Raw genomic sequence first — 15,446 nt, forward strand, 5'->3', positions numbered from 1 at the left:
TCAATCCTAAGCCAGGTCATAAAGAACTACCACCACTCTGTGAATTTATGGTAAAAAATTGTTGTTTCCTATATGGGGAGGACTCTGCTTCACAAGTGAGGAAAGTCTGAGTGAAAGGCGGAGAAGAATGAAAAGAGCACTCAACGGCACACATGCCTGTCCAATAAAGGAAAGGGAAAAAACGTCATCCTGATAATCCTGACACATTACATGTTCTGTTGAAACATTATCTCATCAAGACCTCTCTTTTGCTCCCACTCTGTCTCCAGCCCATGCTTACTTCTCTCCGCAGACCGGCTTTATTGTTATTTCTATGTTTTGTCCGTGTTGATATTGTATGTCTGCTGCTTGGCCATTGGTCTCGCTTGTAAAAGGGATTTCTCTATAGGATTTCCTGCTAAATAAAGGCAAATAACCTGCCAAGAACTTTCTTTCCTTTTCCCATCGGTGCACACAACTTAAATTCGGATATATCCTGCAGTTACCTGGCCTGCTTTTTTACGTTAATTTCCAAATTACAAAGTTGCTATGTGCTCCATGTACTCTGAAAGCATGGTAGCACTTCAGGCTATAACCTGCAAGTTACAGTTTAATTATTTCGTACAGACTATGTATCACCAGGTTCCAACAGTGGGACAAATGTTCACTGGTAAAGTGGAAGAAAACAGTTAGTTGGGGAATAATAGAACATGACAATAACTGGAAATATTAGGAGACCTGGGCCCATATTGATTACATTTCCTGGAAGGGGAAATCCCTCATAACTGGCCAGAAATTCTCAGAAGAATACAGTTGTGGTCCTGTTTTTTGGGGCAGGAGTAAGAGCAGGTCCAGGCCTAAACAAAGGAAGCAATGTTAGATAAAGTGCAATATTCATAACTGTAAGACAGAATGTAGAGTGCAGTAATACTGTTACAGTATTATGAGAAAATGCTAGACCACAATACTTTTCAGATCCTATCACTGCCCATTAGCACTCCCCAAGATCTTTATCCCAGTCTGTGGATCAGTCAGTAAACCCAACTGTCCCTGGCTGTAATTCCTGAATGGTTAATGCCACACTTTTGTTAAATCCCTTTAATTAAAGCTGAAAGAGTTAAAGCAAGTTTTCCGTTTCAAATTCACTGTAGTGGTTTACAGAGGCCAAATGCCAAAAATCACATTGCTGTTTCAATATTTATGAACCTGACTGCAGGACTGTGAAAAACCCCTTTACCAAAGATCAGTGAAGAAAATATTGAGCTAGCAGCTTCTCATATTTCACCTTTAGATCTGACTTGGTTATTGCCAACATCACTTGTAAATATTAAACAAATCCAAAAAGTCTTTATAGAAATGACTGTTGGCAACTGGACCTTAAGACGTTAGCAGAGCAGAGCTTACAGTCAGTTTAACTTTGGTTGCTGTCACTTATCTTAAACAGCTATAGATGAACAGACATTTTTCAACCTCCAACTACCTGCTCAACCAATGTGAGTGTGGCTGGTTAATGCACATGGCTCTACAGAAGATCAGACCTTTCTTTCTCCTGACCTTTGGCAACATTTCACCATTATGTATCTCAGGGTAACTTGTTACTGTAAAAACTACCAGACATCCTGTTTCAAATGTACTTTCCTGTGTCCAAGAGAATGTGGCACACATCCTTTAAATTCTCCACACACGTACAATATCCTTTTTTCTTGCCCTCTATGTACTAAGCCTTGAAATAATCGCAGTCCATCTTTTTTTTTTCTTTTCGGCTTATCATGTGAGTTCAGGGTCGCCACAGCGGATCATTGTCCACATGTTGATTTGGCACAGTTTTTATGCCGGATGCCCTTCCTGACGCAACCCTCCCCAATTTCTACCGGGCTTGGACCGGCACTGCACAGATGGAAATAACAGTACATCATTAATATATTGAAATATGAGAACATATAGGCATTTCATATACTTAAAATACAGATGTAGTAATTCAAAGAGTCATAGTTTTTCTGTGTGGTATGTCTGTGGTATCCTACTGGTGGCATTTCATCAGGGATGAGGTGTTTAATTCGAAGCTTGCAACCCGTTCTTCATCTCAACCATGAGGTGTTATAAGGTCTCGTCCTTGCCCCCAGTACCCAGTACTGTAGAGTGCACATGTGCACAACCAATCAGGCATAACATAACAGTTTGACCCCCTGTGCAATTTAATGCAATGCAATGCAGCAGCTGTGCCATGAGTTCTACTTTAACAAGGTTATCATTTCTCTATTTTTAAGTTGGAACTGCCAGAAAGGGGATAATTCTGCTGTGTGTTTATTATTGAGGTCAAAGTGAGTAGTGGAGTCGTACTGGAGTTAATTATAAGAAGAGGTGGTTCTAATGTTTTGCCCCCCTCATTCCTGCCACCTACAGAAGATATAGCGTGATCGCATGCCATCCCACTGCACAAAAGATCTGGCGTAACAGTGATAAACTGACACAGCATCAGACCATCCCTTTCTGTGGCTACATCTAAAGTATACTAAGTATATCTAAATTAAGTGGCCTGTAGTTGTCTTTTTTAAACTTGTTTTTCACTGGGTACATTTGATCAGTTACCAATGCCGGCACCTTTTGACTTGTCTACACATTAGTAGAGTCATGGACAGTTAAAGGCCCCACCACTGACAAAAATGACCACAAATGTGTCACATTTTCTTTTGGTAATTTTTTTTTTTTTTTTTTGGGTCAGTTTCAATCTCTTTGACGACTTTATGATCAATGGAGCAAATGAATGTCAGTGTTGAAAGTGACAAGTCTGTTCATTCAAGACCTTCATTTTTTTTATATAAAATCGTTTAGAACAAACATTTTTCAAATATTAAGTTAAGTAATATTAATATTAAGTAATATAAGTTTTTGAGTGATGCTCACCCTTTTTAACAATTTCTGCTTCATTAGTAAGGTTTGCACCATTTGTATTTTAATTTGACAATGACTAATATCTGACAGTGGTGGGCGAACACAGCAAAGCAGAGAGAGGGGGATGGGGTGCAGCAGAGTGATTTACATTCTCATGCTAGCCCTCAACTATATACTAAAAGAAATACTAAGGTGTGGTCTGAAATTATAATGATATAGCTTCTCCAGGACAGTTAGAACAAAATGTCTTCACTGACCGAAGAGAGTAAACAGCTGATTGCCAGCCTCATACAAACATTTGAAGACCTGTACAGGCTACAGAGTGAGTGTGTCATTTGATTCATGCACAATAAAAACCTCTGTGCTAAAGTTAAGTTATACTGTCACTATGTGGCAGATGGAGTTTTATCTCGTCTGACTGATGTCTGTTTTCTCTTATAGAGGAAATGTGTTTTACAGGATGGACAATGTTAAATATTTCCTGTTACTTCATCCCCATTGAGTTTGGTCCTTTGGAAAGAGGCAGACAGGACTGCAAAGACAGAAATGGATCTAGTTGTGATAGATAGTGCTGCAGAACAGGTACAATGTGAACATTATAGGAAACTGAGGTCAATGACAAAGGTAAACACTGAATTTTTATTATTTGGAAATGGCTTAATGGATCTTCAGACTCTGAGGTTTGACTTTTTAAAGCACAAACTACAGCCTGTACAACAGTTTCAGTGAAAACAGAGCATTAGTGTGACTCACAGATAAGAAAATTTAGGTTCATAATTTAAAAGCTCAAAGCTGAGCAGCTGTTTCTGTGAATGAAAAAGTACAAACCAGATGCAGAAAATTATTAGTTTCTGTGATGTGTGGAGAAGAAACATCACAAATAAATTCAATAAAGAGACTACCTAGGTGAAAATAGGTTATTATATCTAATTATTTGTTAGAAATCTGAGTAAAACAAATGTTTTATAGAATTTGAGGAGATAAAGCTCAGGTGGTAGAGCCGCCGCCTACCAACCATAGGGTCGGAGGTTCACGCCCCGCTCTTCCCGACCACATGTCGAAGTGTCCCTGGGCAAGACACTGAACCCCCACCAGCCCATCCCCAGCTGGTCCCAAACCCGGTTTTCCTTTTGGTTTATCCTGTGAGTGTAAAACCACTTTAATCATAAGCCTGCTTTCTTTTGCTTAAATGCATTTGGTTTTTTTCAGATGTTTAGTTTTCAGGAGGCCTTGGTGTTTAGTCTATACATCTTATAAGCAGTTTGACAACCCCAGAATCAGTTTTTAAAGCAGGAAACAGTCACTCATGTTTTAATTTTTAAAATAGCAAAATGGCTTACCAGTGTATGAAACCCTTTTGTCTCATTTTCACACAAAGATCAAGATTGTTTTTCGACAAATTTACAGATTTGACCATCGTGAGTATTTGTAGCGTTGTCTGCGACCTCTTTCTGTCCTGAAATATGTGAAACATCTTCACAAATACCAAGCAATTAAAAATATGATTGTTAGTGAAATAAACAGAATGTCTTTTGAGCAGTTTTATTACAAAGTATAAAGAATAAAAAAAAGCATAAAGAAGACAATACCCTCACTAATACATTAAGTTAGAAATGCAGACCTAAAGCTCAGACATAAGACCGTGACCCATTGGACTGGAAGGGGAGTCAGGTGGTCTGCCATGCTCTCAACATGATGTATTTTTCTGCAGTGGGGATGAATCACAAAACATTGGAGTTTACACTAGAAATGCTTTGGTCAGATGGACTCATGTGCTCATCACCATCCATATTGGTGCTTATCACCATGGTGCTTATCATTTGTATTTAGTACTGTACACTTGTGATCAGAATGCCCGAGATGCAATTTGAAACAAAGTGCAATGGGGCTATGAGTGAAAAACTTCTACACTTTATTAAAATCGGGAACTAAATTCAGGTTCAATTCGGGCAGTGAATTCAGACTAAAATTAGGAAGTAAAGTTACAAATATAACTATCAAAACTATGGGGCTAAACCCAGGGACTAAACTTGAAGATTCTGTCCACATCTTTGACTTATAGCCAAAAAATAGTAATAAAACATTCAAATTTGGCAGTTAACTTCAGGAACCCAACTCTGAGACAAAACCAAGTAAACTATGGGTTAAACTCTGGGAATAAATTTGGGCACCCAAACTTTGGGTACTTATAAAGTACTAAAGAAAAAACTAAATTTGGGAACGAATATCAAGGTTTAATCACGGGAACTAAACTCCGAGACTAAACCAAAATGAAACATTCTTATAGAAATGTGCTATGTAGCTATGTGATTAATGTTACTATTAATTTACACCCATATAAAGCAAATAGCATGAGCTAGATGAACTATTTCCCAAAGATTTGTCTTCTAATTTACGAATGTAAATGTAGGGTGTCATCATTGTAATAGATATCGACAAAAACTTCAAAAATCGGAAATGTTGCTGTTATGCAATTTTAAATTGCATGAAATTATTTGCATGAAATTAAGACATTTTTCAACACAGAAATTATTATATAAATGAAATATAAATGACAGAGGTGATGGACAGAGACAGGGCATATTCATGTCTTACATAAAACATTTCCATATGTATGATGTCAAAACATTTACCAGTGTTACACTTATTTTTCTCAGAGATTGTCAGATCCCCAATTTCACTTCCTCCTTCAGGACTTTTATTTTACAGCCACTTCCTGTTTCCTTGTCCCGTCACATTGTTTCTGCTTTACTAATCACTAATCACTTTGCTTATACACCTCCGCAGTTCCCTCACCAAGCTGCTAGATTGTCTGCATTATCGTCGCGGTTTTTCAGCCTTCATCAGAGTTCGTCGTTGCCATCCACGGTTTGGACCACGCTGCCTCTGCCTGCCGCTCTGGTTTAGTGACTAACTGCTCCGTATTGACTCTCTGTTGCCGACTATATATATATATATTATGAGTACTGCTAAATGCAAGTAAGAACTCAAGGTTCATCACGGACCCTCGTAACCATGCCATGCCCATGTTTTGATTGTCACACGTGATTTCCTACCTGTGAAGCTCAGACCAAAGTTTGACTACGTGCTCATGAATAACACTAATTATTGAATCAAGCATCAGTGGATATATATATTCACTGAAAGGGATTTTGGAGTTATTGAATATTGTTTCACCAAAGGGCTTTTGGAGTTGTCTCCACGTCAGGGATTGGAGATCCACCCCGGCTACGTTCCACGCGCACACTTCCAGAACCATACTCCACTCTTCCCCGTAAGATCCCTACCTCCCCTCCAGACTCAGCTCGTCTCCTAAGTACTCACCTGTGTCCTCCCTCATGGACTCGAGATCAGCACCACCTAGCGAGTCGGAGGGCTAACCACATTAACTTCCTGTCTTGCCAACAATAACACTTCTCAGATACAACTTCTCAGTTTTAAACTTCATTAACACTGAGAAGTTGTATCAAGCACCTTAGTGGGTCCAACCCTAAAACTAGCATATTACACAGATTTCTGCCAGTTGAATTCCCAACCCCATCATTTGGTTCTACCACATCAATGTGTAACAGGTCAATGGAAGAAACATTAGACTGTATATTGTAACGCCCCACGTCTGGGGGAGCTAACTGTAGGAGGCAATGAAGCTAAGGCTAAGCTAATGCTTAGCGGGCTAATACGGGAACAAACTTTCCAAAATAGCAGGAGGATGAGAGCCTTTGTGCCCACGACTCTAAGTGTCTCGAGCTGATTGGCATGAGACAATAAACAGACAGCTCTTGCCTTTTTACAGCTATCCCCGTCACCCTGGCACATTAAACATTTTAAACACACAGAACTATTTACACTTTACTCATAATGCCCCAGGGCTCGTTGTGCCAGTCCCAAAACTGATCTACTAGCCATGCCCATGCCCCCTTCCCCCTGCATTGGCAATGGGGGTGGCCGACAAAGGACTGTCCTGACATTCCGTCACCGGAGTCGAAGACAGGATGGTACTATGCAAACAGATCTCTGTGCAGCACCATCTTCCAGCCCCATCCCGGCATGCAGACCCGATCCACCACCTCAGAGATCTGGACAAGGATCTCTCTGGGTCCATGCAAGTGGCTGGTGAGTTTTAGGGAGAGTCCCCACTTCCACATGGGGTAGTGAACCCAGACCTTGTCACCAACTGAAAAAGGGTGTCCATGGCACAGACGATCGTACAACCACTTTTGTCAGACCTCAGTGTCCCCCCTGAGACTCTCGAGCCAGGTGATGAACCAGAGGAGGTAGCCCAACTCTGGGTTACCATCAATCTCAGGCGTTGGGGGTGCCCCAAAAACCAAGTCCACTGCTGTCTGGAGCTGCCACAGGAACAGTCACTCTGATGCCAGCTGGTTAAGATGGCGAGTTGGGTGGGCAGGGTGCAAAAATAACCCATCCAACCAGTCTATCACACTGAAGGTGAAGTGGTGTGGTTCAGGTCTTTTTCTCGCCAAGCCGCTGGCACACCTCAGCAAACTGCCGGCTCTCAAAGTTCTGCCCTGATAGCTGTGTTGTTCATCCAGTACCCCAAACCGGGAAAACATCTCCTCCACCAGAGGCTGACACACTGTTTGTTAGCCGTTAGCTACACTAGCTGTAGCTGTTGAGCTGCCTGCATCGGGTAACGTTATCTGCTGTAGCCAACAGTACAGAAACACTAGAAACACTGTTTGGCTGAGCAGGACAAAGTCAAGAGCAAAACACCACGGCCAACTCAACTGTGAGGCTCACTGAGCTGAACCGTATGTAGCCTGTAAGGCTGAGCCTGGGAGTCTGAACTAAGGGAAATCTAACCTTCCGATACAGACAAAACTTGCAGATGCAAGAGCAAAAATCCACCCATAAAAAGACAGCCATTGGAAGGGTTTTCAGCACTTTTAGTTAAAAGTGCTTTCTCAGCTTATTAGACATTAACACTTAGTTTTTTAAATGAATACATTTTCTCATTATTTTAAATACACACAAATTATTTACAGTTACAGATTTGTGTACAGACACACAAGCAGACTGAAATACAAATTCCAGCATGCATGGACGCACAAATCCCTGTATATATAAAAGAATTAAGCTGCTATTCTACTCCCATACACTGTTGCACGTGATGATTTAATGATTTGCATAATGGCTGGGATTAGAGTGGGTGCAACTGCTTAAAGGACCCTGGAGGAGACGGGATCCAATACTGAGCCAAGATGTGGACTCACCAGGCACCTGACTACAGAAAATGAAGTATTGTTTCCTGCAAAGAAACATGCAGAAATGGAGGACAGCAGCCTGATTTCTTATTACTCTACTGTTTTTTTTTTTACTTTGCATGAAATGATTTTTCAACAGATAATATGTTTGTATATAAATGAAACATGACAGAGATGGTGGACAGAGCATATTCATGTCAAACATAAAACATTTGCCAGTTTTACACTTTTTTCTCACAGATCCATTTCAGAGAATATCCACAAGGCAGGTCATTCCACTTGTGACCTGTCTGAACTTTAATTTCTGCACAGTCCTCTCGATTAAATGAATACCATGGCCCGTCATTTGGTTCTCCCTCATCCCAGTTCCTAATGGGTGAATGAACAAAACAAAAAACAATCGTGAAATTGTGAATATCTGACATAAAAAGACTCTTGATGGTCTCTATGTTGATAACTTATTAAATGTTATGACAGCAGTGGTGCAGTCAGAGCCAACAGTACTGAAACAGACAGGAAGTGTGTCAGCAGTCATTCTAGCAGCTCTGAGAGTCTCCAGTCAGTGGTGTTCAGAGCCAAATCCTAACTCTGACACTGTGCAGGTGAAACAGTGTGAAAAGGTTGTCGGCTTCTATTTCTGTCATTTTTGTTCCTCAGTCAAACCACGAAGGCCTTTATGAGCTCTTTCTAGAAACCTCTTTGTTTCAGTTGTGTTGGTCCAAACATACATTTACAGAGATTTTTGGATTTAAAGAAGGTGAAGCACATTTCTGTCTTACTTAAAAGTCAGTGGAGATCCATCGATCCATTTCCAGGTTCCCTCTTCAGCTCTGTCACTTAAACCGATCCATGCTGACTCCTTGGTGAATCCAGAGAGAAATTCCTGTTCAATACAGAGACAGAATTCCACAGTTTCTATGTTCTAGTTTTAACCACATTACACCTTCACATGTGTGTTATGGCAGAGGTACAGAGATGGATAACACACACTTTCAATCTTAGAAAAAAATACAGCAGAAATATAAGAAATTGAGATCCACAACAAACCAATAAGCTAAATAGTTAGAGTTATTCCATTTATGTTATGATGGATTCAGAGAACAATCAAATGCTAAAATATCTCCCTAATATAAAATTACAATTATTAAAATGGCTTATTGCCAGGAACAACAACTTAGGAGCTAGAACTGAAACCTTTAGACTATAACTAGATTCAGGCAGAAAAAATATCCATCCATTATCTGTAACCACCTCTTCTGCGTAAGGCTGCAGGGGGCTGGAGCCTATCCCAGCTTTCATAGGGTGAGAGGTGGGTAAACTCTGGACAGGTCTCCAGCCGACCTCCTTCCTATTAAAACTTCACTAGTCACCTTTAAATTGTGTCAGCAAATGCAGCTCCACTGCTGAGTTCCCTAGTCTCAGTCATGGTCCATGGTTGTAGGTGGCTATAAATGCACTGGTTTCAACATCAGATTTGGCCCTTTATGTCTTTTAATCTCATTCCTTGTTCAGTCACATAAATGTGGACACTAACACTCTACCTGTTCTTCTTTGCTGTTTATTATCACCAGATCTGCTCTTTTATTTTGGCAGTCGCTTCTTCCATTTGTCCAAGAGTCCGACCTACTCGAGAGAATATAGCAGGACCAGCTGAACTGTGTCCATCCTGCAGGACAAGTTTTCTCTGTCACATATAAGACAGAAGACAATAGAAATCGGTCAAGACAAAATGAAGACACCATGAGGTAAAACATACAAATGTGGCACAGAGGTGATTTGTAGTGTCTGACTCCTGTTTAGAATTACATAACAATAACCTCAACATGTTAACATTAGTTTATTAACTTGCACTTAGAATCTGACCAATGCTTTCAAAGTCTTTGGGAAACATTATTTGTGCAAACATAAGTGTCTAAACTGTCTTATATGGACGATTGTACTGTGTACTATTGTGTACAGCTGTGTATAGTTTTTTGGCATCAGTAAGGTGTCATGTGCCTTGTCCCTTACTGCCCATACTCACTGGACAAACTGTCAAGCCTGTCTCTGTCTTTAGTCATTTCACTGAGTTTGGCAGTCAGGGAGGACACTCTGGAATTCAGCTGGTCTTTGTCTTTAGTCACGGAGGACACTCTGGAATTCAGTTGGTCCTTCTCTGCAGTCAGGGAGGACACTCTGGAATTCAGCTGGTCTTTGTCTTTAGTCACGGAGGACACTCTGGAATTCAGTTGGTCCTTCTCTGCAGTCAGGGAGGACACTCTGGAATTCAGCTGGTCCTTCTCTGCAGTTAGAGAAGACAGACTGGAATTCAGCTGGTCTCTCTCTGCAGTCAGGGAAGACACTCTGGAATTCAGCCGGTCTCTCTCTGCAGTCAGGGAAGACACTCTGGAATTCAGCTGGTCCTTCTCTGCAGTCAGGGAAGACAGACTGGAATTCAGCTGCTCTCTCTCTGCAGTCAGGGAAGACACTCTGGAATTCAGTTGGTCCTTCTCTGCAGTCAGGGAAGACAGACTGGAATTCAGCTGGTCTCTCTCTGCAGTCAGGGAAGACAGACTGGAATTCAGCTGGTCTCTCTCTGCAGTCAGGGAAGACACTCTGGAATTCAGCTGGTCCTTCTCTGCAGTCAGGGAAGACACTCTGGAATTCAGCTGGTCCTTCTCTGCAGTCAGGGAAGACAGACTGGAATTCAGTTGGTCCTTCTCTGCAGTCAGGGAAGACACTGTGGCATTCAGCTGGTCTCTCTCTGCAGTCAGGGAAGACACTGTGGCATTCAGCTGGTCTCTCTCTGCAGTCAGGGAAGACACTCTGGAATTTAGCTGGTCCTTCTCTGCAGTCAGGGAAGACAGACTGGAATTCAGCTGCTCTCTCTCTGCAGTCAGGGAAGACACTCTGGAATTCAGTTGGTCCTTCTCTGCAGTCAGGGAAGACAGACTGGAATTCAGCTGGTCTCTCTCTGCAGTCAGGGAAGACAGACTGGAATTCAGCTGGTCTCTCTCTGCAGTCAGGGAAGACACTCTGGAATTTAGCTGGTCCTTCTCTGCAGTCATGGAAGACACTCTGGAATTTAGCTGGTCCTTCTCTGCAGTCAAGGAAGACACTGTGGCATTCAGCTGATCTCTCTCTGCAGTCAGGGAAGACACTCTGGAATTCAGCCGGTCTCTCTCTGCAGTCAGGGAAGACACTCTGGAATTCAGCTGGTCCTTCTCTGCAGTCAGGGAAGACACTGTGGAATTTAGCTGGTCCTTCTCTGCAGTCAGGGAAGACACTGTGGAATTTAGCTGGTCCTTCTCTGCAGTCAGGGAAGACAGCCTTTTATCCACCTGGCATCTCTCTGCAGTCAGGAAATTAATTCTGGATTTCAGGTGGCATCTCTCTGCAGTCAAGGAAAACACTGTGACATTCAGCTGGTCCTTCTCTGCAGTCAGGGAAGACAGATTGTTCTTACTGTCCTGGAGACTCCCAGTCATGTTGGCTTTGATAGTGAAGAGTTCAGCTGCCACACTGTTTACTGTGTTATGGTCTAAACATAATAAAGAGTGTGTGAAACACAAGAACCATATAATGCAATTTAACTAATTTCCTATTTTTTATATTATGATTATAATGAACTGATGCTCCTAATTTAAATTCTGTGGATTAAATATCTCCACTAAATTCTTACACTTTCCATAGTCCCATAAAGCATCAAACAAATTGTAATACACTATTTGGACAAAAGTATTTGGTCAAACCTGTTAATTACTGAATTCAGGTGTTTCAATCAGACCCATTGTCACAGGTTTATAAAATCAATCACCATTTGCAAACATTTGTGAAAAAAAAAAATTGGGTTGTTCTGAAAAGATTCAAACATGGTACTGTGATAGGATGCCACCTTAGCTATAAGGCACCTCGTTTTTCAGGGTTTGGGCTATAAAAATTTTAGCTTTGTCTTTTTAGTTAGTGTTGTAATTTTACATTTTATTAAACTATTTCAAATATATTATAAAAAAATTAAATAAAAAGAAATGATTTGATAAATATAAATCTTTAAAACTAAATTTAACGTTGAATTTAACTTCTGTGTGTACTTGTATTTTAACTTTGTATATTTCATTCAGTGTTGTTTTGACAGTTAGTTAAAAAAACATTTGTGGCAGATTTAAAACATAAACATATTAAGCTTAAACATCTAAAATACAGTTCGAAGTAGCATAATGCTTAAGATAAGAATGTTGACTTATGAAAACCAGACTCACAGTGGAGACTGAAGATGAATAATCCCGTCAACAGGAAAACACTCAGCAGCCCCAGACAGAGAACAGCTCTATAAAATCTCCTCTCTGAGCTCAAACGACCTGAAAAGAGAAAAAAAAAAAACTGTGAATACAGTCAATGAATTCATAGTAAGATCAGATAATATCAGATTCATTCCCCACTTAGTTTGTAAGCATCTATGTCTGATTGAACCTTCTTACCTGTCTGACTTGTTGGCCATCTTAAGAGAAAAGACCTGTCATTTATACCATTCATATGTATTTCCTCCATTGATTATAATGTGCTCAGCTCTTACTAGAAGGTCAGCTCTGCAGCACACACGGCAGTAAAATGGGAAAAAAGAAAGTCGGATTCAGTTTTTGAGGAAGCGGAGCATTAGAGGAAATGACACACTTTGATGTCACTTTGATGAAGTCTCATTATACCACCCCACAGTCAAGAAGACCTGAATCATAAGAATTTTAGGACATTATTTATGAAAAGAGAAATGGACAATGAGGTCACATTTACTGACACACTCTCAGGAGGCTTTGTGGATTATAAGATGCCTTTTCTTCTGATTGAAAAGTGATAATTAACATGGCCACAAGATGTCATTATTAGACATAAACATACAATTTTAGACAATGAAACCAACATCTATGCTGTTGTTTTGAATTCATTATCAAATATGAAAGAGGAGTTTTAAAACACATGATTCTTTCAAATAGGCTGAGGGAACATGGGATATCTGGAACTGTTTTTAATTGATTTTCATCTTACTTTTGTTGAAACTAGTAAAAACATATCAAAACCCTCTGAAATAACTTAGGGAGCAATTTTAGTACAACTACTTTTTAACTTGTATATGTAAACTTTTGGAAATTCTGGGAACCACAAGTAGGCCTGCATTCTGAGATCAAAGTGGTCTACTGGGATCATATGGTACTATGAGGTCTTCTATATATGATGGAGCCTGACCACTCAGAGCTTTATTATGAAGCACATTCATTCATCTGCATTTATCTCTAGCTTTGTTTAACGTTAGCTGGATGTGTGTCTGAAATAAGGACTGATGGGAGAGAGTTGTCTTACAGACAGTGAGTGGAGAGAGACTTTCCTGATGTCCTGAAAAGCACTTATGAAGCTGTGTGGCAAGATGAAAGATGTTATGCAACCCGATGAGGCCACAGTCCCCATAGTTCTAACTCTGAAGTTGACGACAATATCAACTTATTGCCAAAGACTTTGGTGTGCAAGTCTACAGTGAAACAAATGTGTGTACATGTTTTGCAAAGGCATAATGACAATGATCTGGGATGTCATCAGTGTTTCATCTAAGGTGACAGCCCATGAAGTGATCTCAGGACCAATGTTTTATTCCTCATATTATTATGTGCATAGATGGCACCCGCATCCACAACAAGTAAATAACATATGCAGTCCAAAAACTGGTTTGAAATACAGCTAGTCCTCTGTGAAAGAGCTGGAAACATCAGATGGAAGAGTGGTAGTACAGATGGTAGTGCTGCTGCTGTTGCTGCCCCATTCTTCAGAGACCTCCATCATCACTGTTCCAACTCTCTCAGACATCTGGGCCATGGACTCCAAAAAATCTCATAAAATAGACACCGACTTGTTTCACTGCCTCCCTCAGCCATGCAACCAGACAACTTTTTTTTAAATATCGGTATTACGGTGCTTTTGGCCATCCAGACACTTTGGGTGTTTTAGTCTTTCATCAGGTTCAGCATTAATAGCCTCTCTACCGGTGTGCCGCAGGGCTCAGTTCTTGGTCCTCTCCTCTTTTCTATCTATACTTCATCCCTAGGTGCCATCATTCACTCACATGGTCTTTCCTATCACTGCTACGCTGATGACACACAGCTCTTCCTGTCCTTTCCACCGGACGACTCCACTGTCTCATCGCGCATTTCTGCCTGTCTCTCAGACATCTCAGCCTGGATGAGTGACAGACACCTTCAACTCAACCTCTCTAAGACCGAAGTCCTTGTCTTCCCAGCCAGACCTTTGATGCAACACAACATCAGCATCAACATTGGATCTACAGTGATTGTCCCCACTAATTCGGCCAAACATCTGGGGGTCATCATCGACGACCAACTGAGCTTTAAGGACCACATCTCCTCAGTCTCTAGGGCTTGCAGATTTGCTCTTTACAACATCAGGAAGATCAGACCCTACATCACGGAATATACAACCCAACTCATTGTACAGGCGCTGGTCATATCTCGTCTTGATTACAGCAACGCTTTGTTGATGGGGTTACCGGTATCCACAATCAAACCCTTGCAGATGATCCAAAATGCGGCAGCTCGCCTAATTTTTAATCAGCCAAAAAAGACCCATGTCACACCACTTTTTAGATCTCTACACTGGCTTCCTGTTGCTGCTCGCATCAGGTTCAAAGCTCTGTCTCTTGCTTACAGGGTGGTTAAACTCGACAGCTCCCGCTTACCTCAACTCACTCATTCAAGTCTACAATCCTTCTCGCCCGCTGCGGTCTGCCAACGAACGACGTCTGGTGGTCCCAGCACCGCATAGAAGACACCAAGCAAAACTGTTCAGCGCAATGATCCCACGATGGTGGAACGAGCTACCAAACACTGCACGCTCAGCTGATTCTCTCCCAATATTCAAAAAACTGCTGAAAACTGAACTCTTCCGCATCTTCCTATGCACTTAAATCTTAAAAAAAAAAACACAACAAAAACTTTCTGCTCTCTTGCACTTGTATCTCGTGAACTGTGAACACTTTTCTGATAGGACTTTGCTTTGATGTTTTCTCCCTGACTTAGATTTTTGCTGCCTTGTACCTCACTTGTAAGTCGCTTTGGATAAAAGCGTCTGCTAAATGACTAAATGTAAATGTAAATGTAAAATTAATAAGACCTCTTCATCTGTCCAATAATGTTGGTTTTTGGTAATGTTGGTTGGATTGCTTGCGTTGCTGCTCACCATGTTGAAAATCGTAACTGTTTACGTTGATGTCAACTTCTGTGACAACTCGCTGTTTTCTCTGGTTATATGTGCACAAGTGAAGAGAGAGTTTATGTGTAAATATGGCAAACAAATTAACGTTCTCCAAAAGAA

General features: G+C 40.9%; 1 protein-coding gene across 1 annotated transcript; it reads right to left on the reverse strand.

The window, feature by feature from the left end:
• Positions 1-7,566: 7,566 nt before the first annotated feature.
• LOC137132644 (C-type lectin domain family 4 member M-like) lies at positions 7,567-12,670 on the reverse strand. Its single transcript, XM_067515456.1, has 6 exons — positions 12,554-12,670; positions 12,335-12,433; positions 10,120-11,616; positions 9,638-9,780; positions 8,876-8,979; positions 7,567-8,465 (listed from the first exon to the last, which is right to left on the reverse strand). The coding sequence occupies exons 1-6, from the start codon at positions 12,621-12,623 to the stop codon at positions 8,318-8,320; spliced, it is 2,061 nt and encodes a 686-aa protein (XP_067371557.1). The 5' UTR covers positions 12,624-12,670; the 3' UTR covers positions 7,567-8,317.
• Positions 12,671-15,446: the final 2,776 nt, after the last annotated feature.

The sequence above is a fragment of the Channa argus genome, chromosome 9 (genome assembly GCF_033026475.1).
Source record: "Channa argus isolate prfri chromosome 9, Channa argus male v1.0, whole genome shotgun sequence".
Classification (NCBI taxonomy): Eukaryota; Metazoa; Chordata; class Actinopteri; order Anabantiformes; family Channidae; genus Channa; species Channa argus.

Excerpts from the sequence above, each read along its gene's own strand:
- LOC137132644 (XM_067515456.1), bottom strand. The coding sequence starts at position 12,623 with ATGGAGGAAATACATATGAATGGTATAAATGACAGGTCTTTTCTCTTA. Across the intron at positions 11,617-12,334 it reads ATTCATCTTCAGTCTCCACT|ACCATAACACAGTAAACAGT; the intron begins GTGAGTCTGGTT and ends TATTATGTTTAG. Across the intron at positions 9,781-10,119 it reads CAGGCTTGACAGTTTGTCCA|AGAAAACTTGTCCTGCAGGA; the intron begins GTGAGTATGGGC and ends TATATGTGACAG.